General features: G+C 43.5%; 2 protein-coding genes across 3 annotated transcripts in view; one reads left to right on the top strand and one right to left on the bottom strand.

The window, feature by feature from the left end:
- Window positions 1-14,891, bottom strand: part of DCAF12 (DDB1 and CUL4 associated factor 12) — a 35,794-nt gene extending 20,903 nt beyond the window's left edge. The window contains exons 1-4 of the mRNA XM_069777769.1: window positions 14,031-14,891; window positions 13,019-13,273; window positions 2,133-2,339; window positions 817-877 (exon numbers count right to left, since the gene is read on the bottom strand). Coding sequence (XP_069633870.1) covers window positions 817-877; window positions 2,133-2,339; window positions 13,019-13,273; window positions 14,031-14,741 — 1,234 coding nt within the window. The 5' untranslated portion in view covers window positions 14,742-14,891. The remainder of the gene's footprint in view (window positions 1-816; window positions 878-2,132; window positions 2,340-13,018; window positions 13,274-14,030) is intronic.
- A 953-nt stretch (window positions 14,892-15,844) lies between these two features.
- The window catches only part of UBAP1 (ubiquitin associated protein 1), a 43,875-nt gene continuing 33,950 nt past the window's right edge, over window positions 15,845-25,769 (top strand). The window contains exon 1 of one of the 2 annotated variants that reach the window (XM_069777741.1): window positions 15,845-15,931. The gene's annotated coding sequence lies outside the window, so the exon portion shown is untranslated. Of the gene's footprint in view, window positions 16,065-25,769 lie in introns of both variants that reach the window. The other variant, XM_069777742.1, reaches the window with a different exon arrangement.

The raw sequence follows: 25,769 nt of genomic DNA, 5'->3' as shown, positions 1-25,769 counted from the left end.
TGTTTTGAGATTTGGTTTTATTTCTCATTACCCTGCTCTGGTTGATTTGTAATAAATTGAGTTAATTTTCCCAAAGTCGAGTCTGTTTTGCCCGTGACAGTAATTGGTGAGTGATCTCTCCTGTCCTTATCTCGACCCACGAGCTCTTTGTTATATTTTCTCTCCCCTGTCCAGCTGAGGAGGGGGAGTGATGGAACGGCTTTGATGGGCACCTGACATCCAGCCAGGGTCAACCCACCACAACCTAAGTAATACTTATGAAGTTACACTGATTATTCAACTAGTTACTAAGAAGTCAGTAACTGACCTTTTCTATTATAGCCTTCTGTATAAACTGCCATAATATATGTGCATATACATATATATATACACACACACACATACACACACAACTGTACTGATAGCTTGACAAAACAAACTGAGTTTTCATTAATTCAAAGGTTTTCAGGAAACTGATATTGCCCTGCTGTATTCCAAAGTTATTAAGTGATAACCAACATCCTTCTTGAAATTATTCTTCTTGTGTGGAATCCTTCCCTGTAACTCATTGTGTTTAGAGACCCTCTCATGGCAACACCTACTGGAAAGACAGTAGTATTCTGTCTGACACTAGAAAAATCAAGTCTAGACCAGGGCCCTACAAATAAAACAAAGTGAAGCACTGTACTAAGACCAAGAAGGGTTTAAATAGCCATGGTAGTTCCAGGTGGTTTCAAATGCCCTGATAAAGGTGCTTCCCTAAGACCTATCAAGTGCTGTACATCAGTATAAAATTCCGGAGGGAAAAAAAAGAAAAAGAAAAAAGAAAAAATTTACCAGAAACTGCCATAGTATCACTGATCCATGCAATTGAAAATATCCAATCTTTATGTCCATCCTAAAAGAAAAAAGACAGATTTTTGCTGTGCCGTTATACTCTAGAGTAGTCTCAAAGCAGAGAAGTATTCTTCACTTTTTTAGCACAAACTCAGAAGGACAGACCTACATTAAAAACATACACATAGGATTCCAGTATCAAGCTGGAGCAGTTTAAGGACCTAACAGTAATTTTAACTTTTTTTGATTTTGAAGTGTATAATTAATAGAGAGCATTCAGGTGATGGAGCAACAGGTCTCTGACCAAGGACAAACTTATCTCAGTTGTAAGGACTTGGATTTTCCTTTTTGAAAGTGGCATTCTTTACATCTGTGAAGTAGCTATATACTTTTATTTCCTCAAATGCACATCCCTACTATAAAAAGTAACAAAATCTTAGTTTACAATATATGATCTACAGATTAATTTTTCAAGACCATTACTTCAAGAATCTTTTCTTTAGGTGAGAAACCTGTGGGGAAACAGAAGACCATAAGGCTCTAGTGCTGTTTGAAGAGCTGCAAAGCCACAGCAGCATGCAAATGAATAGCTAGTCATACAACTCTAAAGAGTCAAGCCTTTCTGCAGCTGGTTGTGTGCTACTGCAGAAACTCTGACCTGACCTCTGCTGTTGTAGTTAATGTCTATGTGAAAACCTGACTAAAAAGGAGAAATGAGAAAGAAGCTTACAGGACACAACTATACTCATTTCAGCCTTTTTTCTTTTTAAGACTGGCAATTTTAAAAAGGCCTCATGATGTTTCAGAAATATAAGCAGTACCAGAGTCTATCAAAGTGCCATAAGCTACCGGGTTAGAACTAATCCTCAAAGCCAAGTTCCGCCTCTGGAATAATACATAAATAAGCTGCACTGGAGAAGGGGAAAATCTGAACAACTGGTATCATCTTTTCAATTTCTCAAAAGAGCCTTTTCACTAAAACTAGTTTCAGAGGTCATCACCACAATTAGACTTTAATATTTAGGATTTTGTTACATTTTCAGTGCTTGAAAGTAATCTCAAGTAGACCTCAGTGTGGGTGAGGAAGAAGAAATCTGATTCAGAACCTTGAGAATCTTCTTACATGTTTGTGTAGTCACTCATATTTAAGAGATCTTGTCAAAAAAGGCAACTTCATCAGGAATGTTTTCAAGCTTTCAGAAATTCACTCTCCACTACAAGACTCCCAAATCTTAACCTTGCTCTCATGTTAGGCACTTCAAAGTAGTAATTCTTGTACATGACAGAATAAACTTTCCCCAAATACTCCTACTTACATCTCCCACACAGACAGGATCGAGTGTAGGCAGACGATAAATTGCAAGACTGTTGGGGTTGTCTCCACCCGTGGCCAGAAGTGTCCTCGAGGGGTTGAGCTCAATAGCATGAATACCACATCCCTGCTGGTTCACCATGCCAGGTTCACGATCTTTCAGAATAGGAATCTTGGTAATTTGACCAGTCTGGACATCTACTACAAATAACTGGGGAAAAAAACAGGAGATGTAGGTTATCACCAAACAGGCAAGAAAAACAAGATGGTCAAATATCCTCCCTATTTTGAATTGACATTCTTTTAAAGTTGGAATACACAAATGCTGGGAGTATGGCTGAAAAAATGCATAAATTCCTTCTTAGAACAAGTAAACTAACTTCATTACAGTGGGTTTTATTTCAATCATCCCATTTGGTTTTCACAACAATGGAAGAGAGAGGAGAGAAATTTGTCACGGGAAGTTTCCCATTTAACAAACCCCTTGAATCTAAAACTCTTTTCCCTGTTCAATACCATGACAAAACAATATTGTTTTTCAGTTTTACTGTACCACAATGAGAAAGAGACCGACCTCAAAACAGGCAGTAAACCCCAGGGGACTTAGCACAAGTCTCCTGCCTCCCAGATAATATACTTACCATGAAGTTTTGGCTTTGGCAAACTGACACTTTATCAATTTATACAATTGGAGTTTATTTTCTGGTGATACACAGAAAATAGTAACTAAATATAGTACTGCCAGTGTAAGCAACTAAAAAAAGATATCTAGCTACGTACCTCATCCCACAAAAAGACTAGAAGTTGGAGCTCTGTGTCACTGTCCCCTTGGCAGAAGACTCAGTTATAAAGCCTTACAACTCTTCAAACAGACATGATACCCAGAGTTATGTCGGTTCAAACAAGTATGACCATAGGGCTACAGTCTAAACCAGAACAAAGGTTTACATCACGTGCTAAAGCGCACTTTCATTTGGGAGGTTCTTGGGCTGGATCATTTCACAGATGTTGTTCAGAAGGCTGCTGCACTAACAGTCAAGTAGGTATAACAGAGGGGACAAAGCCCTTTGAGGGAACATAAGTGAAGTGAGCAAATGGAGGATCTGAAGCTGACTTGGCACTAAGGAAAGTGATGTAAAATCATAGCCCAGGATTATAATTAAATTCCATGCCCTGCCCCACAACTTTGTTCCTTCTATAACCAAAGAACATTGTCTCAAAGCCTCTGGAAGTGAACTGAAGATGGAGAAGACAACAACAACAAAAAAAAGAAGACTCAATGCAATTTAAAAAATACACACCTGTGAGAGACTGAAAGAGTTAATGTCTCAAACATTGTGGTGGGGCAAGTTCTGCTTAACTATGAACTCTGCCCAGCAAGGAACCCCAGGTGAAAAGAAGCCAATCATCACCCATCAGCAACAGGACTGGAGGGTGCACAGCTCCCTGTTCTGATATGCTGAGCAGGGCAGCTGACCATGCATGGCCAAAGATCAACGTCTGCAGGGAAGGACAAGTTACTCCCCAAAGGACCTGCAAGCCCACCGACCCATTTCCCAAAGGCTCACAAACTGCTCATGACACTAATTAGCCTAATGAGTTCGAATGCCTGCCCAAAGGAGGGGCAAAGATGATAAAAGGACAAAAACTGAAGCCCCACATGCGTGCGCCCACCAGAACTGGACCCTCGGCTGACTGGAGCAATGCTGGACCCAGGACTGGTGAAATCTTTCTCTCTTCCTTTTTTCTCTCTCTGTCTTGTTCTCTCCTTCCTTTTCCATAACCCCCACACCTCATCCCTTTAGACACAAAGCCACTGACCAAGTCTAGGACTAGGAGTGGATCCAGCAGCCCCTGGGCTCCTCTTTGAGGAGTCTATAAAGCAAGGGAGTCTGCTCTGAACCTCCTGACTCAACAGGAGGGCTCTCCTTACCGTCTTCCCTGAACTGATCCCTAAATAAGCAAGGCCTGTAGTATACGTTTGGTGATGTATGGTTACCACATGTTACACAGTTTACTGACATAGTTTCACGCCAATTTTTGTTGTGAGCATACCAATTTTTGTGGTGAGCATGCCAACTCTTGTTGTGAGCGAATAAAAGTTGAGTTTTGTGAGTTAAGGTATCCCTGGTGTTTTTCACCTTAATCCTGATCTGGGAATCAGCAAACCTGAGTCGTCATCCTGAGAAATTGGGACATGACAACACTTCAAGGTAATTGTTCTGAAATCCTTTGTCAGACATTTCTCAAGGACAAAAGAGAAATCTAGAGGTTTTCAGAGAGGTTATACATAGAAGTTGCTTTTGGTGAACTCTCACAGACTGTAGATCTGTTCTTTAATAAGTGTAAAAAAAAAAGACCAAGAAAATTTAGGAGCATATCTATTTTTCTTGATGTACTGAACTAGCAGAATATTAATGTCAAATCAAAACCCGATGAAGTATGGTATGTTAAACCCATTTTACAGAGAAAGCTGAACTCCATTCATCGCTATTTGTGTGTTGTACCTAGAACTATGCATTACCTTCAACCCGCAACTGATCTTCCGCTGTAGGCGGTCTTGCACAAACAAGTCCTGTTCCTACAGGGACTGAATTTTCATGTTTAGTTATTTTGTATGCAGGTGTGGAGTCAGGCAACAGCTGAAGTGCAGCTGAGTAGGAGGGAGGCACTCCTCACTTCTCCCAAGCCTTACAGCGCACTTTACAGCCTGAGACAGCTAGTAAAAACACAATGCACACAGCAGTCCCTCCGCCCTAACCACATCCCTGAAAATTAACACCTGCACTGCATGATCAGGACCAGTAATTCCCTCTCCTCTCACCTTCCCTTGTCCTTCCCCTGTGAGCACATATCCTCTTTTCCACCTCAGTATTTCCTTCCAGCAGAAACACCCAACTCCTCCTTCAACTACTGAAAAAACCCCACAAAATCAACAGTTAAGTACCTAAGATTAAGGCTCGCAGGCATCATTTGCAAGTCCTACAGCAGGCACCAGAAGTGCTAATTAGGAAGACATATCCACACCTCAGGATGTCCACTGACTTGGTAAAATCGTGCTTCAGCTGTAAGAGATTCACACTTCGAAGAGCACCTCAACAGGTATGAGGACTGAAATTAAAAACCCTTCACATTCTCCAGTCTGACACTGTCATACATCCATGTTTGATATGAGGCTAATAAAGACTTACTCTAATGCAAAATTCCATTAGCTAAACACTCAGCTAATTGGGCTGAGAAGATAAAGAACTTGGCAACACACAATGCTGAAGCATCAGACCTTCACACTTCTGCCCTGGATCTTCAACCTCAACATCATTTTCCTATACCAAGCTTCCAAATAAAGATATTCTCGGAAGCAGCAAGAGGACATATTTCTTGCAGTACTTTCACCTGCTTGTACCCCACTCTAATCCACCGTCAGCCCTTGAATTGCTTCGTAACTTCCTCACTTTTGTCCTCCAGTTGCACAACATTACTGTAACCAGAACAGCAGCTGCTCTTAGGGCAAGAAACTTTGCACAGTTAAGGGACTGGCTTTGTAGTTTCAGCTGTAAAGTTCTAAGCAGTAACTTCTCCCCTTGCCTGGTGTCCTAGTTTCAGCTGGGATAGAGTTAATTGTCTTCCTAGTAGCTGGTATAGTGCTATGTTTTGAGTTAGTTCAGTATGAGAAGAATGTTGATAATGCTGATGTTTTCAGTTGTTGCTACGTAATGTTTAGTCTAAAAGTCAAGGATTTTCCAGGTTGTCATGCCCAGCCAGCAAGAAGGCTGGAGGGGCACAAGAAGCTGGGAGGGGACACAGCCAGGGCAGCTGACCCAGACTGGCCAAAGGAATATTCCATACCATGTGATGTTATGCCCAGTATATAAACTGGGGGCAGTTGCCTGGGGGATCACTGCTCAGGAACTAACTGGGCATCAGCCAGCAAGTGGTGAGCAATTGCATTGTGCATCATTTGTTTTGTATATTCCAATCCTTTTATTATTATTGTCATCTTATTGTTGTTATTATCATTATTAGTTTCTTTCTTTCCATTCTATTAAACTGTTCTTATCTCAACCCACAAGTTTTACTATTCCAGTTCTCTCCCCAATCCCACTGGGTGGGGGGGAAATGAATGAGCAGCTGTGTGGTGCTTAGTTGCTGGCTAGGGTTAAACCACAACACTTGGGAAGGAACCTGGCACACAGTGGGTAGTTTACAAACAACCACCACCTCCCTAGAATAAAATAAGCAAGCACTTCTGCGTATGCTAGGACTCTTGCATCACCTGGGGCAGGACAGGAAGCCAGAAGCTCACACTTGCAAGCTGCACCACTGATTGCCAAGAAATCCTCCCTGTAAATCCAACAAAGAGAAGCCAAGAGAAGCCAAACAATTGTTAGACACTTCTAAAACCAAAAAGGGAGAAATATTAAAAAACAAGATAAAGAAACAAGAAAAACATGTAAAGATTAAAAAAAGGCACCCATCTAAGAACGCATAAAACTTTAAGAGTTTTCAAGACACTACAGTAAATAAAGTACAAAAAAACTGACTGCTTTAAACAAGTGCAGCCAAAACCACAACATACAATGACATAAATCCAAAGAAAAAAACAGAAATTGGCCTACTTCTTCCAAGCAAACTGATACCTTTGCTCTCTTGTAAGTATATCTGCAAATAACTCCAAAGCAGCTGGGACTCTTAAGAGTCTTGACAAAGTCCTGATAGCTGAACTACACATTTATTTTTTTATCGCAAGCAGGAACTTCTTTTCCAGCTACTCATTATATAGAAACTAAAAAGCAGCCCCCAAAAACTTTTCCTAGATGCAGTAAACCCCCACCAACCTCCAAACAGTGAACTGTGCATATTTGTCCCTTAGTTTTAAGCTTTGCACATAATTCAGTTCTTCCTGCTACTAAAACATATGCATATCAGGCATTGGTGTGCCAAATAACTTAACATCCAGGATTTACCAAGCTAGGATTGCTTTGGCCATCTGCCAGAAGTCCAGGACCACACTTCATCTGTGAGAAACAGCAGATTCAGCTATCGTGTTCTTTACAGGACAACCTTGTTCTAACAAGGAAACAGGCTGGATGACACGACAGAGAGAAATCCATCTTCCCTCTTTTTTTACTTTTTTTTTAAAGCACGTCAGATGTACAGCTTGTAACAGTGCTATTGCTTGATGATCAAGGCAGACAGGCATGGCTAGGTACTACAGTTGTCATAGCCATGAATCTTCATGATCTGGCCCTACTTTTCACAGCCCATGAGATTACTAGCTTCTTTTTCTTTCACTTTGCAGAATTTGTGAGAAGTCATTTTGGCAAATGGCTCCCATGCAATTACTATGTGGCTGTCCCCTTTTCAAACTGCTACAATCAAGTTAATCAAGAAACGAGCCCACTTCATCAAATACAGAACTTCATTTATCAACTTGCCAAAACTAAAGACTATGGAAGGGAATAGAATATCTGAGGACCAGCAAAAATCCACCCTTCTCTTATATACAATACTGAGAGCAGAACAGCTTGCCAGGATCTTCTATAAAGTCTACTTCCATTTTTTGACCTGCCTTTCAGAGACAAGTTTAGTGGGGAAGAAAAAACCCAAAGCCAGCCACAGTTACCAATTCATTAAATGTAAGTGCCCTTCCCATGCACCCTTAACTGAAAGCATTGACTTTATACAGCAAGATTAAAAAACAGACCTATGAGATGCCATTTCAAGGCAGCACATAGACTCTCCCATGTCCTCTGCTGCTGCCCCTGCACACAGAACAGCAGATGAACAGACAGCCCTATCTTTCAGTTGATTGTATGAATCAATTAGAACAAAACCAAAGGGTGCCACCCTGAGCTACAGCATGTTTTTATTACACAAGCAGGATGGATGTAGATCTACAAGGCACAGAGAACATGCATGAAAGAGACTGCTTGTTCTTCACACAAGAAGAGCTCACAACATGCTCTGCGACCCAGCTCTTCACGTACTGCTCTTAGAAATCACAGGGACATGCCTGTCATTCATACAAACGTTTGAAAGAAACCCAAGATAAACACATTGCCTTGCTAAAAATAGCGTCACTAAGACAGAATCAATCACAATGAAGTTTCACAATTGGCTTAAGCCAATCTTTGAGAATCCACGTTCTTCTTCCTCACCCACCCACCCAGTCTCACCACTCTGGTGACAGCAATTAGTCCTCAGGTAGCTGTGAGGTCAGCTGGATCGTATCTCTGCCTTCAGTGAAAACTAACCCTACAAGAAAATGCATCTGAACACAAAGCAGCAAACTGATCCAGCTGACTCCCCAGCCACATGCACATCAGTGCCTGCAAGAATGAGCAGGTGGGAACATCCCATTCTGCAACAGCACAACTCCACACCAGCTGAAGCTGGTCACGAAAATTTAACCCTCAGCCAAGCTGGAAAATGATATCATTGTTCTCCTCCAAATTTGGGGGTTTTTTTGCTAACAAAACAACAAAAGCAAGACAGTGCTTACAGTGTCATTACACAAATACCATTGCTGGTCACACTGAGCAGCACTGTTTGATTTTTCCCAGTTCTCAGTCTTGCTTTTTGTTCAGACTGTAAACATCTCTCTTTTCCATGTTCATAAAACGCTTGCCATAAGGTTCTTCTGCTCTATGGCAATACAACTTACTAAAATACGCCAAGCCCCAAAGAAACATGGGCTGTTTAAAGACTAAGCTATCAAACTGGTACATCTCCTTTCCACTGCAGATCAGAACATGCACCAATCTTAGCACAAAACCTACTCACAGGTTGTGCAGCACAGGCAATGCAAGAGGGTAATGGCCTTACACATCCTCCTTGAAAAGGTCCAAAGAGAAACAATCCAGAACACAACTAAACCATCTGAGAAGTGAGCAGCAGTAAAAGCAGTAAGCAAATTGACTGACTGAATTCACATTTCCAGAGCCAAGACCATGCAATCAGGCACTCCACCTTGCTATGAAACTCTGAAGCACTCCTAGCTAACAGCATGCACTTTGATGTCATTGAGTTTGTTCACTGCCAGAAATCACATTTGTCAGTTTTTATTTGTGTCTTGCCCTCTGTGTTTCATTTCAGGAGGCTGACAGACAGTTAACACATGTTGATAGATAACAAAGGATGGAGAAGGGAGAGACTTTGCCTGCTAAAGGGCATTGCTACCACCCACTCCATACCTGTCATGGAAACTACCAGACTCCGAAGACAGACATGGGTATCACATGCAGTTGACAAAAAAAGAAAACCAAATCGTCTTGAGACAAGAAACAACACCTGGCTACTTACTCAAAAGCCGCTAAAAAAACAAAGGTGAATGGAAGTGTCAGTTACAGGCATCAGAGGTTTTTTTACACTGAGTTTTGGTCACTGTTCAGTGGACTTTGAGTAGAGTTACAAACTGCAGGAGCATGACTTCTCATTCCCTCCCTGGGATCAGAAACAAGCAGTCTTCTTGATTCTTCATTACATGTGCAAAGCCAGAAGATACATTAACTCACAAAGCAAGCGGAAATCATTTTCCCCATAGAGAGTCCACATTCACAGACTGAAGAGCAACTGTGCATTTATTCTCACCACTACCACCCCAGGACTACAAGACTAGGTTATAATTGTATGAAATGCACAGAACAGACATGGGATCTCTTGAACAAATTAAAAGTCTCCAAGAAGAAACAACAGCTGGTGATTTGCACCAGGGCATCCAAGGCAACACATGAATCTACCAAAGAGAGAAAAGGTATCAGCCAGCATTCAGAAACGAACCTGTTCATGCCTTGGAAAAGCCACCTGAGAAAACAGAAGAAAGCATTCAGTAAGGAAGTTTTTAAACACAAATACATCTATCAGGCCTGCCTGGGGGAGGAAAAAAAAACAAACAACAAAACAAACAAAAATATTATATTCCAGGCAATTATATTCTCAAGCAACCAGAAACCAATACGCAAACTTCTTGAATTTAAGGAATGATTCACAGCTCTTGTATTTTTTCATCCTTAACTTCACAATTAGCAAAAGAATTACATCCTGAGTACATACACAGAACTAAGGGAACAAAAGAAGCTGCAAAATGATTATTAGAACTTCTTTTTAGAAGCTGCTTTATTTGTTATTTCCTGAAATAATTAAAAAAAAAGAAAAGAAAAGAAAAACTTCAGCAATCTCGTGTTCAGCATTTTTGTTTGCCGTAAGCTTGTCTCCTACGTAAGTCTCAAAGTGTCTCCAGGAAGCTTGAACAGAAGACATTGATTACAGACATTATCTTCTTCCAAGACTTCTCAGTATCAGCTCTTCGTAATTTAGATGCCATCGTGACACATCCTAAACGTTGTGACACATCCTAAACATCATGACACACCCTAAACATCCGCACCTCTCAGAAGTTTGCCTGCTCATTCATTTGAATTTGAAAAACATTAAGAAACCCCTTGCATATAAGATCAAGGAGAGTCTTGCAAACATGAATCCTGCCTCAGAAAAGCCCAGGTGATAGTGTTTGAATTTTTAGACACTTCAATGCTTGTATAGGTTCCATAATTCTAAATCTATCAGAAAAAGCATGCACCTTTAAGAAACCCCAATATTTCACTTACAGATGGCCAACTGTGACCACCAGGATCCACTGGAGAACAATAAAGTTATTTCATATACACAATCATATCCATGGATATTTTTAAACATAAAAAGTCACCACAAATAACTAAACAAGTTATAATCCTCATCAAAAATGAACAATCGGCAGAGAGCTCCATATTCTCTTCAGTGTTTATACCAACTAGTACTGTCAAGTGATTAAAACCAAACCTACTCCTCTATGACAGCAGTGTATTTTTGTTTTGTTATTAAAAACAGTGACTCCTTCTGGCACAGCATAGCTAAGGGCAATTTATAAATTAAATACTAAAAGCTCTCAGTGCCACATTCAAGGTTTGATTAAAATAACTGCTATGGTTTATATTTTTCTGTTGCATTAACTTTAATTATGTGCAACTCCAATGCGGCAAACCCCATTAAAGTCAACCAAGTTGTTTTAGATTTACTCCCAACTTAAATGCCACAACTTCAGCGTCTGAGAATCAGCAAAGGAATTCTTCTTTATTAGGTCGCTTACTTGGGAGACAAGAGAAAAAAACCCTCATAATTAGAGTGTAGAGTTTAACGCTCTACTTGTTCAAATGTGAACACAAAGCAACCAAGCTAAAGCTATTACAGTATTCATAATTCATATACAACCTTTCACAATGCTGAAGTGACTTCTTTTGTAATTGTTGTCTTTTGCTTAATAAAAGACAAGGTCCATCTGTAATGTTAAGTCTAGCTGTGGAAGCATACACTTCATTGCAGCACATGCAGTGGGAACAACAATATGGTTGAATCCCTTTTCAGATCCACGATTGTTTGGTCCCAAACAATTTTCTGCAAGGTTGCGTTAACAATGCACTTGCCCATTTATCTTCACTGCAGCAGTGCTGGAACTACAGAAGTTACAGAACACAGCAAAATCACCGCAGCTCTACAAAACAGGCAGTCATCTTGCTAGACTAAGCAAGATTTTTGAGAGCTTGTGTTTCAGCAGGAGTTTGTCTCCTGTAAGCTGTTCCGCGAACAGTGCTGGCTGCTGACCGGCTGAGGTGATGAACACATGTGGAGAAGGAACGTAGAGAGATTCTATTTCAGGCTTATTCCTGTTACAACATTGTTTGGTTTATACAGCCAGGGCTTTCTTCTCAAGAGCTACTGCATGAAAGCCTCTCGCTATGTAACTATGAATAATAACAGAACATCTGAAATAAAATAAATAAAAAAAAATACCACTGTCCCTTGCAGGTCCAACCACTGAGCACAGCTTCAGTGCAAAAAAACCTTGAGGCAAAGAAACAATCACACCAACTGATATACTTTGAGGTTTAAGAGGTGCTTGATCTATACATTCCTTACAATGCTCGATTCATTTCTGTGGCACTAACCAACTTGCAAAGAACAAATTTGGGATTTTGCACTAACTCAATCAGAACTTCATATGTGAAATTGCAACCTCAGCCACTGAAGTTGGGCTACTAACTCCAGCAGAGAGCGTGGTACCTAAAAAGTATGATCTCCTCCATTTATTAATCACATAAGACATCATTTTAATATTCCCCTATAATGTTTCAAACCCAAAGCATCACTTATGAGTCTGAAGAGGTTTCAATTTTTGCTGAAGCATAAAAAGGTACATAAACAAGAAAAGTTATCTGAACACTGAAAACAGGTTTAGAGTGACAAATTACGCCATCAACAAGCAAAGGATAATCGTAAAGATCTGAAATTATTTTTTTTTAAGCTTGGAACATTTGAAGCTACTCTGACGAGTATCTGGAGTTTAACCACAGTTTTAGTTTTGTAGCAACTTTTCAAAATCATCAGCACAGAACCATAAATAAAAACAAACCATGGAAGACCAAGCATAACGAAAACAGAGTCTTACTAGCAACTTCTGCCAGGCATGATAGCTACCATTTAGCAACGCTACCACCACTCATTACCATTAACTTTCTGTTTGCAGGACAGGAAAAAAGATCCAACCCCACTGTTGCTCTCCATTCTGCAAACAGACATAAATCACTCTGAACAGATTAGACAGATGCTGCACAAGGTACAGGCCTCCCGCTTGGTTCACAGCCATCTGTGCAGTGCCATATTTTCAGATGAGAATGGGTCATCATTAAGCATTACCTACATTCAAAATTAATTGTGCATGATTTTGACTCTGCTCTTAATTACTCCCTAATATTTTCCCTGGCAGTCTACGTACTTTGATTACAGTAAGCATCGTTTGAGGGTGGGGGTGGAACAGAGGAAGAACAGAGGGAAGAGAAACAGAGAGGTGGCACTTACTGTGTTGCATTTTGTCCCACACACCACTTGCTGGTGGTTCAGCCACTGGGAGGCAAACACTTTATTAAGGGTTCCAAGATGAAATTCTCTCTCCTTCAGGAGACTGGGAAGATGCTGGGCTGCGTATCCATGCAACAAGCGGTGATAGCTGGACTCATTCTGCGTCCTGACCTCTCTACCTTTCAGGTAGTACACCAGAGACCTTTTTACCGGGGACAGTCTTTTCCTTTTGTGAACCGAGTGATCCCATCCATACTGTGGAAAGTAAACACAGAAATTAGATAAAGCAAACGGAACAAACTTAAAACATGACTCCTCCAAATTCAAAGATATTACCAGCAAAACACTAAAGTCTTCCAAACTACCCACGGAATACCGTACACCAAGATTTAACTCGGAAGTGCTGACGCTGCCTTCACCGACGTAAAATTAAACGTCTTTACTAAAGATGTAATACCACGACGATGCTAAAAACAGTCCTCACCGGCTCGGCGCCGTTAAGACGCCAGACTCTTCTATAAAGAAACCAGAGGAAGCCCAAAAGCGCTTGAAACAAATAGGAGAGGGCAGCCCCGACCGACCCCCAGCCGGGAGCTCGGCGGGGGCGGCGCGGGGGCTGCCGGCTACCGGCCGCGCCGTTCACCGGCCTCCTCCGGCCCCTCGGCATCGCTCGGGGGTAGCACCGGGCAGGGGGTTTGGGGGGGGGGGGAGCGGCAGGAACCCGGGAAAGCCCCCGGCTCCAGCGGGGCAGGGAACGGAGCGGGGAAAGCCGCCTGCTTTCCCACCGAGACACCCTCCCGCCACCGGGACTACTCCCCCCCCCCAGTTTATTACACCCGGCCAGGACCCCCCCCGCTTCAACCAGGCATCGGACACGGCAATCCCCGGTCAGAGTGACCCCTCCTTCCCCCCGGGCACCGGCAGGTTCAGCCCCACCGGAGACAAGGGCTTCCCCCCCCCCCCGCCCCGTTCCCAATCTCCCCCCACCCCGTCCCGCCCGGCCCCGGCCTACCTGCTCCCCCTGGAGCCCCCCGGGTCCCGCGGCGGCGCCTGCCGCCGCTTTCCGCTTCCTGCTAACTGTTTTCCGGGCCATAGTAGAAGAAGGAGGAGGAGGAGGAGGAGGAAGAGGAGGAGGAGGAGAGGCCGAGAGCCCGGCCCGGGCCCCACATGGAGCAGGAGGGGGAGGCGGCCGCCGGGGGACGGGGCATCCAGGTGCGGAGAGCCGGGCCCGATCACTCTCTCCGCCGCAGGCCCCGCCGCCGCGCTTCACGACATTTTCCCTTCCGTTGGTGGTTGGTGGTTGGGTTTTTTTGGCTTTTTTTTTTTTTTTTTTACGACAGTCGCGTCGCATCTTTGCGGCGGCTCCCCCGCCCCTCCCGACAGCCTCGTTTCCTAGTAACCGGAGGAGGCGTGGCGGCGAGCTGGCCCGCCCCGCCCCCGCCCCGCCCCCTTTGCGGGGTCCCGCCTGGCGGGCGGTGCGGCGCCCCCTAGCGGCGGCGCGTGGGGGCTGGCCGCCTTTCCCCCTCGGTTTTCCTGACAGGAGAGGGGCGGGCCGGCTCTTCCCTTTTAAATTTTTTTTTTTTTTTTCCTTTCCTCGTTTATTCGTGAGCAAGGGAAACTCGGCGGGCAGCTTGGCTTTATCACCCGGCTTCTCCGAGCCACGAGGAAGGTCTGGGGGCGCCCTGTGGGCCGAGGCGGTTGGTGGAAGGTCGAGGTGCTCCATTCCACCAGGGACACCTCTTCCACTGCCGGGGAACTAAAGGGCGCGGGGAGTATTCGTGGTTTATTATGCCGCTTTAAAACCGATGTGGACGGATGCGTGCTTTTCTTATGTCCGTGTAGCTCATATGTGGTTTTTCTTCCACTTTCAGAGGCAAAAATTAGAGCGACCCAAGCCCAGCCGTGGCCGTTTTGCAAGGGATTTTGCAGAGAAAACAAAAAGGACGAGGAGAAAAGCCAGAAATGGGTAACGCGCAGGCAGACCATAAAAAAAGCCAGCCCCGGACCACCTGAAACCCTCTGGTGCCTCAAGTCACACGAAATTAGTAAACAAACTGCTTTCCTGATAACAAAGGCACTTCTTTCGTGCCATTTTTTTGTGTTTTCATCTAACAACCCTCAAAGACAAGGGTGCTGTGAAAAGCCGAACTGAAAAAAAAACCAAACTGTAAAAGAAGCTCACATGCTTTCTAGCTTCCCCTGAGGATTAAAAGCCAAAGGGGTGATTCTAGTTTGGCCTTTTTCAGGCGCGATTTACCACCATTAATCCCCCTCCCAACACGCACACATCCCTCTCTCACACACGCAACCGCCGCCGGCATTTTGGACAAAACCCTTCCCTTTCGGACCAAGGCCCTCTCAGAAGGCTGAAAACCCGCTGCCAAAGCTGCTCGGGGGCGGGGAGGGGGGGGGGAAAGTGCTGCGGTGCATCCCGGCGGGGTCGCCCCCTCAGCCGCGCCGGGTGGGCGCGCAGCCCCTCGTGAGGGGACGAGGGCAGGCGTCGAGGCGGCCGCTGAGGGATGGGGCTGAGGCGTTTGGGGAGAAATGCCGCCTCCAGGGCCCGGTTCGCCTCCTCCATGCAGCCTCCGGGGGAGCTTGTCGCTGTGCCCGGCGGGGAGAGGGGCAGGAGGTGCCGGAGCAGCCCCCGGGCAGGGCCCGGGCCGGGGTGGCGGCTGGCACGGGCAGAGGGGGCGGGGCCGGAGGGGGGGCCACTTCCCTTCCCCTCCGCCCCGCCCCTCGCGGGAAGAGGCGGGACTCCTCCGCCTTCGCCCCGCCCCTCCGCCCGCCGGGTGACGTCACCGTCAGCACGTCCCGATTGGGCCGGCGGGGGCAGGTGACCTCGCGGCGTGACGCCAGTGCGTCGCCGGGGAGGCGAGGCCGGGCCAGGCGAAGCGAAGACGAGGCGGAGGGCAGGTAGACAAGATGGCGCCGCCCGGCCGCGGGGCTGGAGGTGGCGACGCGGTGCGGGTTTCCTAGGGGCGGGCGGTGGGTGGTGACCGCGGGGACAGCTGGAGCCGCTGGCCAGGGGCCGCGGGGCGTCGCTCAGGTAACGGGCGGGCCGGGAAGGGTAGGGGCAGGGGCTGGGGGTGCCCGGTCTTCCTCGTAGCGGGGCCTGGGCGGGGGGGGGGGGGGGGTGTGTAGCCGGTTGCTTCCCGGGCCCTCCGCCCCGCCGCCGGCACCAAACTTCGCCGCCGCTTCTCCTCGTCCGGGACCGGGGACGCTCCGAGCCTCTGTCTTGGTTCAGCCGATGTGAAGGGGCGGCGGCGGCGGCGGGGCCGCTGGCCTCCCGGGGTGGGGGGGGGGCCTCGCAGGTTGGGGGGCCGCTCCCCCGGCCGCGGAGGGGAGCGAGCCTGTGGGCCCTGCGTGAGAGTGCGGCATTGCTCCGCCTTCACGGCGCCTCGAGACCGCTTTTGGAGGTAACGTTTAATGGAGGGGAGAACCTGCATCGTCAGCTCGGAGGGACGGAGTCCTGGCACTTGCTCCTAGACTGGAGCCGGGGAGCAAAGGGGGGTTAGGCAAGGGGGGGGATGCTCCTTTCCCTACGCTCTCCTGCTTTCTGGCAGCTTCGGTCACTGCCCAAGTCAAGGGAATACCGTACTGCTTAATAACCCTTGATAAACTTGCCTTCTAAGAGCTCATTGCTGTTGAAATCTGAGTAAACTGCTAGTTTCTGTGATATTTGGAAGTAAGTTCCTCCCCATAGTAACTAAATCTTCTGTGAAAAACTGGAATGGCTGCTTTTGTTTGGGGGGTTGTGTGTGTGGTTTTTGTCAAGCCTGCCTTCAGGTAATTTTTTCATTTCTGGCTCTTATGTTGTGAAAACCATAGTACTCATCTTCACAAAGTCACTTGTGCTTTAGATTTCTACTGTATTCACTCTTCGGTTGCATCTGCTTGTAGGCTGAAGAGCCAAAGTCTTGTTTACTTTATGGGTCGTAGCCCTTCACATCTCTGTTTATGCTTATTACCTATTCCTGGATCTTTTCTGGTTAGCTGTTCTGCTTTTGAATGGGGAGAAGGTTCATATCTTCTGCTGCGTTTGAGATGCAGACATACTATGGATGTACACACTGGTGTAGGAACGCTTCAGTTTTGTAGTTTCTAACTTCCTGATAATGCTTTGTGTTCTGTTTAGCTCAGTGCTTACTAGAAGTAAAACATTTAACAGTTTTATGAAGCTATTTAGTGTAATTCAAGAACTGTCTTCCTGAGTTTTGATAGCTGAAAATCTGTTATTTTAAAGGGAAAGTTAGGATTGCTTTGGGGTTTTTTTTATTAGTAAAAGAAATTACAATAGATGGAAATGAGTAATCACCTTATCAAGTGTTTTTATTCCCCACATAACTTAAAAATTCCAAACAAGTTAAAAAAAGTAGTCTTACAGAAATCTTACGACACTGATGCTGTCTCATTAGAATAAACAGATGGACTCTAGCACTTGGCTGGACAACTGATATAGCTGCCACCCTGGACTCAGTAAAAATGCATTTGTGTCCAATTTAAGCACTTTGAGGTGGATGTTCCTAAATGACGAGTATTGTCAAATTAAGGAACAACTGAGTTGTGACTGGTGATGAAACTTCAGTGGCTACGCTACCGATAGAAGACATACTGCATCTCACAGCCTCTTATGGGGTTAAGAGGCTTTTGTAGGAGCTTGTTGAGGGGAATCTTACTCCAACTGTGATCTAGGGTGTTAAGGAAAAAGAGGAAGAAGCGATACTGCAATTAGCCAGACCTCTTCCTCACCTTCTTTCCCTTATCATCCTTGGAGCATGGGACTTTCTGCCCCTGTGCAGGCACTTGTGCAACTGCTGCTTTCTTAGGGCAGACCCTGCATACCTGGGATCTCTGCTCTGCAACAGCATTTTTCAGGGGAGAGGGACAAAAAGTGTTTTGGCCGCCTCCTCTCCTTTTCTCCAGAACAGAACTATGTGTGTAGCATGGTAGTAGCCATGGGGAAGGGAATGGGACTGAGATGGTATATGTGGTAGCAGCATAGCAGAATTGGACCAATTTATGCAAGGCCATGTGCAGGATGGTGTTAGGTTGCAGTACTGCAGTAGTACTGCCACTTAATGACTTCAGTTTTCTGTACATGGAGAGCTGTGATTCCAAAGTGGCAGTGATGCTTTAGATGACCACTGCAATTGGGTGATTTAAACCTTTTAGGCAAAACCTTAATCCTAAGGGTAGGGAGAGAGAAAACATGCAGCCTTTAAACAGCTTTTGCAAGCTCATGGGTTTAGTCTCAACAAAACTGAAAGTGATTGCACTTTTTTTGTCTCACTGGCTAGATCTGGCCTGCAAGTTTGATAGTTTGCGTTTTTTTACCTGTGAGTGCACTGTGGAACAAAGGAGTCAGGCAAGAAGTTGCTTCTACTAAGATCACACACTCTGCATAAGTCAAGTGTAAGCTGAAATAAAGGTACCTGGAACTTCAAAGGCAAAACCAAGGAAATCTCAGGTGTAAGATGGGTGAATGAATACATGTTAGTTTCTCTTTAATGAACTGAACTTCAATTTTCAGAATATTTTAAGAGTACACTGATGAGTACAGAGAATACACTGATCAGCTGGGAGACTTACTGTATAGTTTATGTTGATGGATAGAAAAATCTTAATGGTGAACTGTCATCCAAAACGTGTGGAAGAACTCCATCTCCATTGTTCACATGGTGTTTTGCAGTGCCCAGTACTTGTTATCTTAGAGACAAAAATCTCTAATAGAATAGGAGTCAGGTTTCTGGACCCGTCCAGCAGACCACCTCATCTAATTCTGTCACACTGGCAGCCAGAGCTGTTTTGGCTGGTGCTGGTGACAAAAGTGCCATAATGCCACAGAAGGCATCACCTTGCTCATCTTCTTCCTTTTTAATTGTATAAACTTATGGTTTCATGTTGCTTTCACAAACTCCAGGGACTGAAAATTCAGGACATGCAATATTGTTGTCAATGTCCAGTCCCTATATCATAAGTTTTTGACATCAGCCTGCTCCTGTATTTTACAGCTGGTGCTGGCTTGAATATTTTAATAACCTCATCTGTGAGAAATTTAGTCTTACTAGACAGAACATCTCTTCAGCCTTCTCTGGCATTTTGTTTCTAACATAATCACTCCCAGTCTTTTCAGTCATAAATTCCAGAGCTTCAGCTGTCATTTTACAAGGATCTCTACCTCAAGGCATTACTCTCTATTTAAAATTGATCAGTGCAATTCAGATCAATGTCAGTGTAAAGGAGGTCTAGTGGAGCTTTAGTTGAAAAGCTCTGGAAGATGTTTTTGAAAGCTATTGTTTGAAGGAAAGGCAAAGAATGTTGTTTACAAGTTATAAATAGCTTTCTTGTTTGAAAAAGTAGGTCTTCTAGGGTATATCAGAGGTTGATTTCTCTTCCCTGTATTGTATCTGCTTGCTCTGATAACTAGGAAGGCAATGCTATTGATCTTACAGCATGTACCACTCTACAATCAATCACTGGGATTGTAGTTGATCGATACAAGCCTGAGCTCACAGTTTTTGTGTGTTAACTACTTAGGTGGGTAATCCTTTCTGGTATGCAAGTGCATTGCTTAATGCTTTGACCCTCTGACTTGGTTTGAGTAAGCTCATGTTCTGTGTCCCTAATGACCTTTTGCAGTCAGTGTAGTCTTGTATTGAGGTCTCCAAGAGAAACTGAGCATTGGGGTTTTTCCCTCTCTTGAATGATCAGATTTATTCCAAATCCTTGCTGACATGGGGAAGGCATTTTCTTAGATGTTAAGAAATACTGTCTTTCCTGTGGTTGGGAAATTTTGAAAGAACAGCTTGTATGTCCAGACTGGGTTGGGGGGGTGGGATTCTCCCTCAAGGCTACAAAGTCTTTTCAGAACCCTTTAAGCTTGCAATGTACTGGAAACGCAAAAGTATATCAAACGGGGAACAAAATATCATTGCTCTGACTTAGGTTTAAATCTTCTTTTCTAGAAGGGAAGGCAGATTGGTTCAAAATACCATGTTGCATTAGTAGTATTACAGTTTCTAACTGACCCAGTTCAAATGGAAATTATGAGCTTCTGTTTTCTCAGCTGCATTTTGTGTCAGAAACTCTTACACCAGAGTAATATTTTAAGTGGGGAAATCAGAAGAACATGAGTCCTATCCAAGAAGTAGTCAGCTCTTCAGCTGGAAGATGGTCTGAATATGAATATACTTAAGCTATTTAGCTATTGGTAGTTGGTATAATGGAAACTACTAACAGTAAAGAGTTGTGAGCTGCTAGTTAATCTGGTCTATGTTGCTGGAGATCAGCATTCATGGTAACTATCTACTAGATTATGTGAAAGATTTGATTTAAGCCCTTTCCTAATGTTTGTGCTTGCACCATTTGGCATCTCTAGGTTAGCAGCACCTGAAGCCGTGACTGAAATGACTGGTGAGATTTATTCCCTGAATTTGGGAGGTTAGATTTCTAAGAGTATGCGTATAACCAGTTAATCTAGGTAGAGACGTGTTTATGTGTTTAACTTGATATGCCTCATCAGTTCTGAACTCTAAAATAAAACTAGATTCCTAGTTTATAAACACACTGCAAAGTAGTTGTTAAAGCATATGTATTTCCTTTTCTGATACACCAAAGCCACACTGGGATCCACCCTAATGACTAATACCATCATGTGGTATCCTTGCACAGTAATGTGTAATAAATTGAAATAGAAATATAGGAGGCACATGTAGCAGGGAAAGGAGTTTATATGAATGAAATCACCACTAGTCATCTGGAATAAAATTGTGTGTGGCAAAAAAGGGTAGAAAAGCTTTATGCTGCATACCCTCTGAGAAAAGAACGTGTTCTTAATCTTTTAATTAAGTATTAGGTCACCACAAGCAGTTTGTTGCCAGTGTATTTGACTTCTTGGTAGAAAAAAAGCTGAAAGATTATTGAGTTTCATTTTGCTTGCTGTGTTCCTAACAGTGTAAAAAAAAATGGCTTTTATTGTGCTTTTCAGAAAGTATGTTTAGGCTCTTTATTGGAAAGAGGGGGAATGAGTAAGTTAATGTATCCCCTAAACCGGGTGTGAGTTAGAGTTTTGCAATCAAAAGTGGATGGAAAAATTATGGTAGTATAAAATAACTTTGCAGCTGAGGGGGTAATGAACCATAAAGTTTTGGGGGGGCAGATTTATATATTACATGCCTCTGAGACTGGTGGAGTCCTTATAGACCTAGATATGTTAATCAAGCCGTAATTCTGTAAGTGGTCATTGGCTGGCAGTGCTCTGTGCTGGCAATTACTTTTACAACTAAGCATAGAACTATTTGAAGTATCATCTTCTAGATACTATTCTGAGGAATACTTTAAAGAAAATGTTTGGGTAAAAAATTCTTTATGAAGTTTTAATCAGCCAAATATTTGTGTTACCATTTTAATCTGAAGAACTGTCAGACTAAGTTGTGAGGGAGATGCATTTCAGGACTCCCACAGCTGATAAGGAGTCTTGTGCTTGCACAAATGCAAAATGCAGTTCCTTTAAGCCAGTGAACTGTCTGTGGAAGAACAATTGCTAGATTCTGATTAGTGTCTTAGCAGGGGGCAATTTTCAAAATATCTGCAGTTACAGGGTTCCTTCTTGTTTATAGAAGGGAGTTTAATATGTGATTTCTATTGACTTGGCTTGAAATCTTTTGATAGCTGGTAAAAAACTTGTAGTGTATTCCTAGACCACTGAATGCCAGTGCTCAGTAATGTAATTTCTTTGCAAAGAAAAATTCAAGTAAAGATAGTAAAAAGCTTGTTGCTTTTAACTAACACTATTAAATTTTTCTTAATTTGTATGCAAAGGGAAAACTAGCAGATTCAAGTGTGGACATAAATGTAATACTGTTATGTTCTGTAATCTCTTCTGCAAGAAGATCTTCAACTGGAAAAGCCTTAATAAGTACAGCTTAAAGAATCCACCAGCGTATTATGAGATGCAAGATAAATGAAGGTAGACAGAGGTGAAGAAGTTGAATGTGGCATAAATGGCTGTTGTCTTAAGCTGCTTTTGGAGCTGGGGATGGACTCTAGAAATACACATTTGGTTGACAGAATGGCTGTCACATAGAATCATAGAATGGTTTGGGTTGGAAGCGACCTTAAAGATCACCTAGTTCCAACTGCCCTGCCATGGGCAGGGACACCTTCCACTGGACCAGGTGGCTCAAAGCCCCATCCAACCTGGCCTTGAACAATTCCAGGGACTGAGCATCCTCAGTTTCTCTGGGCAACCTGTTCCAGTGCCTCACCACCCTCACAGTGAAGAACTTTGTCGTGGTTTAACCCCAGCCAGCAACTAAGCACCACGCAGCCGCTCACTCACTCCCCCCCCATCCAGTGGGATGGGGGAGAAAATCAGGAAAAGAAGTAAAACTCCTGGGTTGAGATAAGAACGATTTAATAGAACAGAAAAGAAGAAACTAATAATGATAATGATAACACTAATAAAATGACAACAGTAGTAATAAAAGGATTGAAATGTACAAATGATGCACAGGGCAATCGCTCACCACCCGCCGACCGACACCCAGCCAGTCCCCCAAGCGGCGAAAACCCTCCCCCCCCCACTTCCCAGTTCCTAAACTAGATGGGACGTCACATGGTATGGAATACACTGTTGGCCAGTTTGGGTCAGGTGCCCTGGCTGGGCATGAGAAGCTGAAAAATCCTTGACTGTAGTCTAAACACTACTGAGCAACAACTGAAAACATCAGTGTTATCAACATTCTTCACATACTGAACTCAAAACATAGCACTGTACCAGCTACTAGGAAGACAGCTAACTACATCCCAGATGAAACCAGGACAAACTTCTTCCTCATATCTAATCTAAATCTACCCTCTTTCAGTTTAAAACCATTACCCCTTGTCCTATCATTACGTGCCCTTGTAAAAAATCCTGTCACATCTGTGTGACGTGACATCCTTTTCATACATGAGCTTCCATATTGCATATGCAAGTAGTAAACAGCTCTGAAGGTATGTCTGTCTCTTGGGCTGTTCTGTATATGTTATGATATTGTATATGTTATGATATTGGACTGATAAAGTTCTGCCTTCTACCTCTCTGCCTTTTCTCCCTTCTCCCAAGGAGTTGAAGGCTTGACATACACCAGTATTTAATGCAGGGATCTAGCTATACTCCGGATAAATTGCTTCTACTGAGTAATGTGAAGGCCTTCTCTCTCAACTTGAAGAGAAAGAGAGAAGTTGTGTGTCCATTGTACTACAAGCTTTCTTCAAGGCATAGTTCTGTAATTAGACGTTACTGCAGGAATGTAAATGTAATAGTCCTGTTCTGTCATTAGGTAGCACTGGATTTATTTGCTGAAGTGAGCTGGATTGAATCAGATGTAGGGGTTATAAAAGAGGCAGGCTAGGACTGATTCTCAGGTCATGGGAGAAAATCTGATACTCTTTCCACTTTCCTTTTTTTAAAAAAAGAAATCTTTCTTGTTTGTCCTAGTAATGATGGTCCATTGAGATACATCTCTGTACTGTTAGCAGTCCCATGTTGTTGCCAGTCTGTTAAGATGTTTGGAGAGGAAAAGCTGTGGGTATGACTGTTGGATGGTCGTGGGGCAATCTCATCCAGCAACCTACTCTGGTCTAGTTATAAAATAGAAGTAAGGCTAGATTACTGAAGCTGAGTCAGATCTGTCAAAATGTCCTGAGGAAATGAAGCTAGTGCGTCTCTGAAGGCTTCTTTTGCACATAAAATGAGCTGGTTTTGTTTAGTTATTCAATGTTTTAAGTGTTTCAGGGGTTGTATTCATTACTGTAGCTGCTGAAGAAATTTCTAATTTGCAGGAAAAAAGTTTATGCTGCTGAACGAGACTGGATATATAGTGTGTAACAATTGCAGACCTAAATGAATTTGAAGTAGTAACTTAGAAATAAAGTTTGGACTAAATCCAATTTGCTATTATCAATCCAGAAGAACATCCTTAAGGCTTTTACAGTAAGATGAAAAGCTGAATAGGAGTGATTTGATAGGGAAAATGGGGCGGGGGGAGACAAAGATACTGGTCCAAACTTGAGAGAATGCAGTGAGATTCCTGGGTTAGCTGTGGATTTCAGATTTAGGAAATATAAGTTCTGTTCTGCCTTTGTTGCTGGCTGTGCTGGATGAGTGGGCAAACTGTTTTAACTTTGTGCCCTGTTCCCCACACCTGCAAAACAGGGATAGTTTTACTGCTGGTTAAGTGCCTTGAAAACTATGTTGAAGTCTCATGTAAGACCCAGGCAGTACTGAGGGTATAAGGGAATTTTGGCAGAACTACTTGCCGCTCAGGGGAAAGGTAATGAATGAAAAGTGTGCGTGAAAGGGTATTCAGTTCCGGGCAGTATGAATATCCTGTAGCCTTCTAGGTTTCATCTGAAAGCCATGTCTTTCTGTGGCTATGGCTTCTTTTCCATTCCACTTGAGCATGAAACTCTAGTTCAGTCTTCATACGCTCTTATTGTGAGGCTTGTAATTGTGTGTGTCACTCCCAGTACCTTGCAAGTTTCTGGATTTTGCTCTGTACATTCATGATAGAAAGATCATTCTGTGTTTGTAGGGAAGTGCAGGCTTCCAGTCTACACTAGTCCTTGAATGCTCCAAACATTAACTACAAGTGTAGGATTGCAGTGCTTGGAGGGCAAACTGAATTGTTGTCTCATACAGAGAGAAAGCAGACCTTTTCAGTTTTTTTTTTTAAGTGAGGAAATGTAAATCTTGAAACTCATTTTGTATGGAAACAGTTGGAATTAAGGTAGGTGGGTGTAGGGGTTGTTTTGCGATGCTTAGGGATCTACTGAGTATCTTGTCTGAATGTAGCTGATGACTGCTGCATAGCAGGGAGGGAGGAAAGACACCTGTGATATGGAAAGGTTTTCTGAAGCAGTATGTAAAGGTGAGTGTTGCAACTGGAGCATCCTTGAAAGTTATGTCTCGGGGATTAGATAATTGCTCTGCTTTCCTTCTTAGAGGGTGAGGATTGTTTGCGTGTTTGTGTATCTTCACTGCTAGTAATCTCAGCTATGGTAGTTGCACACATAGAATGAACCTTGCTTAACAGATGTACTGACTCTGTTTTTTCTCCTGTTGCTTGTGGCTTCCATTCCTGAACTTTTCAATCCGTTGTTGGACTGTATTTCCATTTAAGCAGTCCTAAATAGAGTGGCCTTTGCTGTTTGAACACTCAAAACCAAGAGATTGCAAGGAAGATGTTTCTGCTCAGAACTGAAGTGTGCTGCCTTCAGGTAGTGTCGGCCAGTGAAGTTTTCTAATATACAACACAGCAAGCAGCTCTTTTACTTATTGTACTCTGTTTCTGTAATATATCCACTATAGCTGAGGGCAACCTGGGTTTGACTTCTTTGCACAAAGACAAATTTCTACTTTTCTACGCTAGACAAGTTTGCTCAAGGCAACTAACTTTCTGTGTTCCCAATGAATTCAGTTCCAGAAGTATACTTTGTGTGGGTACCACCCATACGCCAAGCCTGTTCAGGTGTCTGCTGCTGTTTTAGTATGTCAGAGTTTGGGGGTGGATTTGATAGCTGGTAATGTCTGTCCCTGTGTGCTTTTAAAGAGCAGAATTTAATCTTTGCTACCAGCTCTGGTCTTCTCTAAAGTTAACAAGCCTTTTCAAGAAATAATTAAGGTGTAAGTATTCACGTTAAAACTGTTTCCTGCTCTTTATGCTCCGTTATGCACCAGTTCTGCGTTTAATTAAAACAAGTGGAA

Source organism: Haliaeetus albicilla (assembly GCF_947461875.1).
Source record: "Haliaeetus albicilla chromosome Z unlocalized genomic scaffold, bHalAlb1.1 SUPER_Z_unloc_1, whole genome shotgun sequence".
Classification (NCBI taxonomy): Eukaryota; Metazoa; Chordata; class Aves; order Accipitriformes; family Accipitridae; genus Haliaeetus; species Haliaeetus albicilla.
The sequence above is the reverse complement of the archived record's forward strand: the minus strand, read 5'-3'. Positions and strand labels throughout refer to the sequence as shown.